This window comes from Nothoprocta perdicaria, unplaced genomic scaffold, assembly GCF_003342845.1.
Source record: "Nothoprocta perdicaria isolate Ctin4 unplaced genomic scaffold, notPer1 scaffold_133, whole genome shotgun sequence".
In the NCBI taxonomy this organism is placed as follows: Eukaryota; Metazoa; Chordata; class Aves; order Tinamiformes; family Tinamidae; genus Nothoprocta; species Nothoprocta perdicaria.
The window spans coordinates 412751-416670 of NW_020454461.1; the positions used below are offsets into that span (position 1 = coordinate 412751).

The 3920-nt window shown below is 44.9% G+C and overlaps 1 protein-coding gene across 3 annotated transcripts; it reads right to left on the bottom strand.

Moving 5' to 3' along the window:
* Positions 1–234: 234 nt before the first annotated feature.
* Positions 235–3692, bottom strand: RMI1 (RecQ mediated genome instability 1). Of its 3 annotated transcripts, XM_026033813.1 has the most exons (3): positions 3674–3692; positions 3235–3352; positions 235–2621 (listed from the first exon to the last, which is right to left on the bottom strand). In XM_026033813.1, the coding sequence occupies exon 3, from the start codon at positions 2590–2592 to the stop codon at positions 712–714; it is 1881 nt and encodes a 626-aa protein (XP_025889598.1). In that variant the 5' UTR covers positions 2593–2621; positions 3235–3352; positions 3674–3692; the 3' UTR covers positions 235–711. The 3 variants fall into 3 exon arrangements, with proteins under 3 accessions (XP_025889598.1, XP_025889597.1, XP_025889599.1); XM_026033812.1 differs by lacking the exon at positions 3674–3692 and having other exon boundaries at positions 3235–3407; XM_026033814.1 differs by lacking the exons at positions 3235–3352; positions 3674–3692 and adding an exon at positions 3069–3188.
* Positions 3693–3920: the final 228 nt, after the last annotated feature.

The window sequence follows — 3920 nt, forward strand, 5'->3', positions numbered from 1 at the left end:
TACAACTATTCTGTGAAGAGATCAAATTAGTAAATACTATAAAAGCTAATTACATTAAACTGCAGACTCTAAACTATTAGTAATGATTAGTGTTAATGACAGAAAAAGAGATTTGCCATGCTACAATCATTCTTTCTGTTAATAGTTTATTTTAAAATATTTGAGGTTTTTTTTTTAAAACAAGTACACACATTTTTATCCCATTTGGGTATACAGTGCTTTTTCTCACCTGAAAATTTAGAGTAAGGTGATCCTTCACTTCAGGTTCTTGAACACTAATTATGTATACGAATTTTCAAGCTGGCATAATTCTTTGTTTAATAGCTTTCCTATGAGAAAAGACCAGCAGTCTCCAATAACTACCTTTCAAATATYGGGTCAGTATTCAACCTTTTAAGTGTAAAAACGAGCTAATCTCTTCAATATCCATTTCCTGACAAAATCTGCTAGTTTTGATCACCARTCAAAAGCATGGAAGATTTTGCAGAACGAAAGTGATTCATGAATTTCTTAAGTCAAACATGTTTGAAGTTTATTTAAATATAGTCACTATAAAAAATAAACTGCTAAATTCCTCCCCTCTATCCCAGGATTTCCCACTCTCACACATGCAGTATTTTTCTCACATCACTGAACTTTGACTTCTAACAGTCRCTGGGGGGAAATCTTCACCGAAAGAATCCTAATCCATATTCTGCAAGTTTTCACACATTATTTATATAAACGTTTCTTCAGTTGTTCTAGATGCCTTGCATCAGCATCCTCTAGAACTAATACAGTGGCTTTAGACTGAAAAGGATTAAACTCTATAGTCATCAAACAACAGAGATCTATTAGCTGTCTTTGACATTTTTCCAAACCATCCTTAAGCTTTGCACGGGATGYAGGATCTTTTTTCAACACATTCATTTCAGCTACCGAAAATCCAATCAAACTTGTCAGGATATCATCAGCAAAATCTACCTCTAGAAGGGCTGAACCATCAGAAATTTTTGCTTTTATACCCCAGGACCCATTGCTACTCGTGAGCTTTCCAGTTAGAGTTACAATAAAACATTTGGCTTTCAGAATTGTAACAGTTTCTGGTCTTTTGGCCAGGAGAACAGAAATGTACGTGAAAGGTGGAGAACACAATTCAAGATGATGCACCTCTGCTGCACTGCRGACGCACGTTTGTATGTCGTGCTGCTGCTGACCTGCTGCTGGCTCTGTTTCTGAGGAACACAAYGGCTCTCTGTGGAGCAGCCTTCCCTGAAAAGTGTCCTGGGGTTTTTGTTTGCTCTCAGTTAGATGTGTATCACTGAGCCTTTCTTTGGTAGTACTGTCCAAGGAGAGGTTTACACAGCTGTTGGTCTGATGTACACTACTGCAGTGTGAAGTATTATTTGTCCTATTTTCATCTCCAGGAGATAGTCTCCTTCCCCAAGACTTTTCATGGCTGACAGTTTCTACACGTTTCTCTCTCTCATTCTTGTCATCTGTTTCATAAGTACTATTGAAAGGTGAATCACACGAGCTCCTAGACATATGTGGAAGGCTCTCAGTTACTAAACCCAAGTTTCTGACCTCTGGTGGCACTTCTTCCAACTCTCTTTGGATCTCTTCTTCCAGAAGCAAGTCGTCTTCCAAAGGAAAGTCATTTGAAAATCCATCAGCATATTCTACGGAATGTGGAATCTGTTCATCCGAATGAGGAAAAGGACTTGGAGATTCTTGTTGCAAAACATTTCCATTGTGTGAACCTAAGGCTGTGCTAAAATTACTGCTCCTACTGTAATATCCACTCTCTAAATGTGTTTCATTGTTTAAAGTAAAATCATTGTTTTCTTCTAGACTGGCTAACAGTTCTTCATCTGAAGGGCCCAGAGCTTGCCCTAGTTCATCTACAGGCCTTGGGACAACTTGTTCATGATCAGTTTGTCCAACAGGATTAGGGTTCTCTGCTTCTCCAATTAATCTAGCAAGGACTCTTTCCTGACTATACTCCTCTAGAAGAGCATCCACTTCTCCCCCCAGCAATTTTACATTTTCTGGTTTAAGTAAAAGGACTCCAAGACGATATGCAACTTTACCTTGGACAGTGATTTTTGTTCCTGGAGGAAGGTTACTGTGCAGGGCAGGAACTGGCTGATATTCCATGCCCTGAATTTGATGTACTCCATCAGTCAGTTGCAGCATCAGCATTCGAGAGGGCTTTGCTTCCCAGGGCTTTGGGAAAGACTGAGTGTTGGCTGTTACTTCTTCATTTACAGTACTTTTTCCTCTTAGCTTTTGCAGTTGCGAATACGCTGGCTGGCTAACATCAACTAGAGAATCAATCTGTATTGAGAAGAAGCCAGACAATTCTCCTTTGGCGTTATCCAAGACACAATCAGGCAAAATGGGGTGTTCCAAATCTCTAAGATCAGTAAGAAGCCATTGCTCAAACACCTGTTTGTTAATCTGAGCTTGACTCAAGTTACTACTACTACTATTTTCTTCCTGGATCCAATTAATACATGCTTCCAGCCATGTCAATGGAACTTTAATATGCCATGCGGAAGAAAGCCACGTTTCCACTCTTGCAGCAATACTGGATGTAGTCATTTTCATTCAAGTTAAAAGGATAAAAAGTGAACTCCCTAGAAGAAAACCCAAAAAGATAAGTTTACTCTTCTGTCAATTGCTAAAGTTATGATGTCTCTCATTAGTGTTATATAGACATTTGCTGACAATTCAGTTCACCCTTTCTAAGTGTGACAATGTAGGACAGTTCTGTAGACAGAGAATGCTAAAAACAAACATACATTCCCAGCATTTAAGTAAGCAAATCCCATCCAGAAAATATAAACTGATTATGTAGTTTTCTTACTGCAGAGTATCAGGAAGGTACTGACACCTCTACAGGCAGCCCCCCTTGACGRCTCCATCTTTGCTGTTAGTTTAATTGGAAGTATACAAGGGAAGTAAATGTGATCTGGTTGGAAAGAGAGGGGACAAATMAACACTTTCTTTTGACCGTTGTGTCCATCCCTGGGAGGGCTCCTGTGAACAGTAACTCTACTTCACAAACTGACCTGGTAACTTACTTTCCTTTCCGATTATCAGTCATATGAACAGAAGCTGGAGGTCCCATTTACAGCACAAACAAGTCGGGATCTGTAACATTAGTTCCCCTGAGGCCATGTGTTACACGGGCAGTGGATGAAAGCTCTGGACCCACCGGAGCAGCCTCCCCTGACACTCCACGGTTACCTGGGGCCGGCTCAGCCTCTGAGAGCGGAGCTACAGAGCCGCCGTGGCTCTCGTCTCAGCAACATCGGCGCTTAACACACACTGTCCTGCTCGTGGGTTTGGAAGCCACTAATCACATCTACGGTGCATACGGGGACGATCGCRTTAAAGGCAAAATAAACAAACAAACAAACAAATAAAAAACAAACAACGGTTAAGCGGTTAAGAAGCACGAGGTTTGCCTCTTGTCATCGAAACCTGCAGACAAAGAGAGCCTCCTTAAAGCTCTCCGGGCCGGGCCAGGCCGGGCGCTGGCGCTCCCGCCGCTGCCGCCGCCGGGGCTGTTTCCCGCCATCCGCGAGCGCCGGGGGCGGCGAGGCCGGAGCCCTCTCCCCACCCCCACCCCCCGCTTCCCAAGTCCCGCAGGCCCCGCTGCCGCCCTTCCCCCCCCCGCACTTACCGGTCGCTGCGGGCGCCGCCAACGGCCGCCTGGGGGAGGGGGAGGGGAGAGGCGGGCGGCGGCGCCGCGCGCCGCCGCGGCGCCCAATGGGAGGCGCGGGGCGAGGCGCGCGCTCAAGCCTCGCGAGAGCTCCGCGCCGCCAGAGCCAGGCGGGGTTTTCGCGGGCGCCATTTTCTCTGCGAGAGAGCGAGCGAGCGCGGCCGCTCTCGCTGCCGGGGCCGCCGTCCGCCGTCCTCGCCGCCGCCCT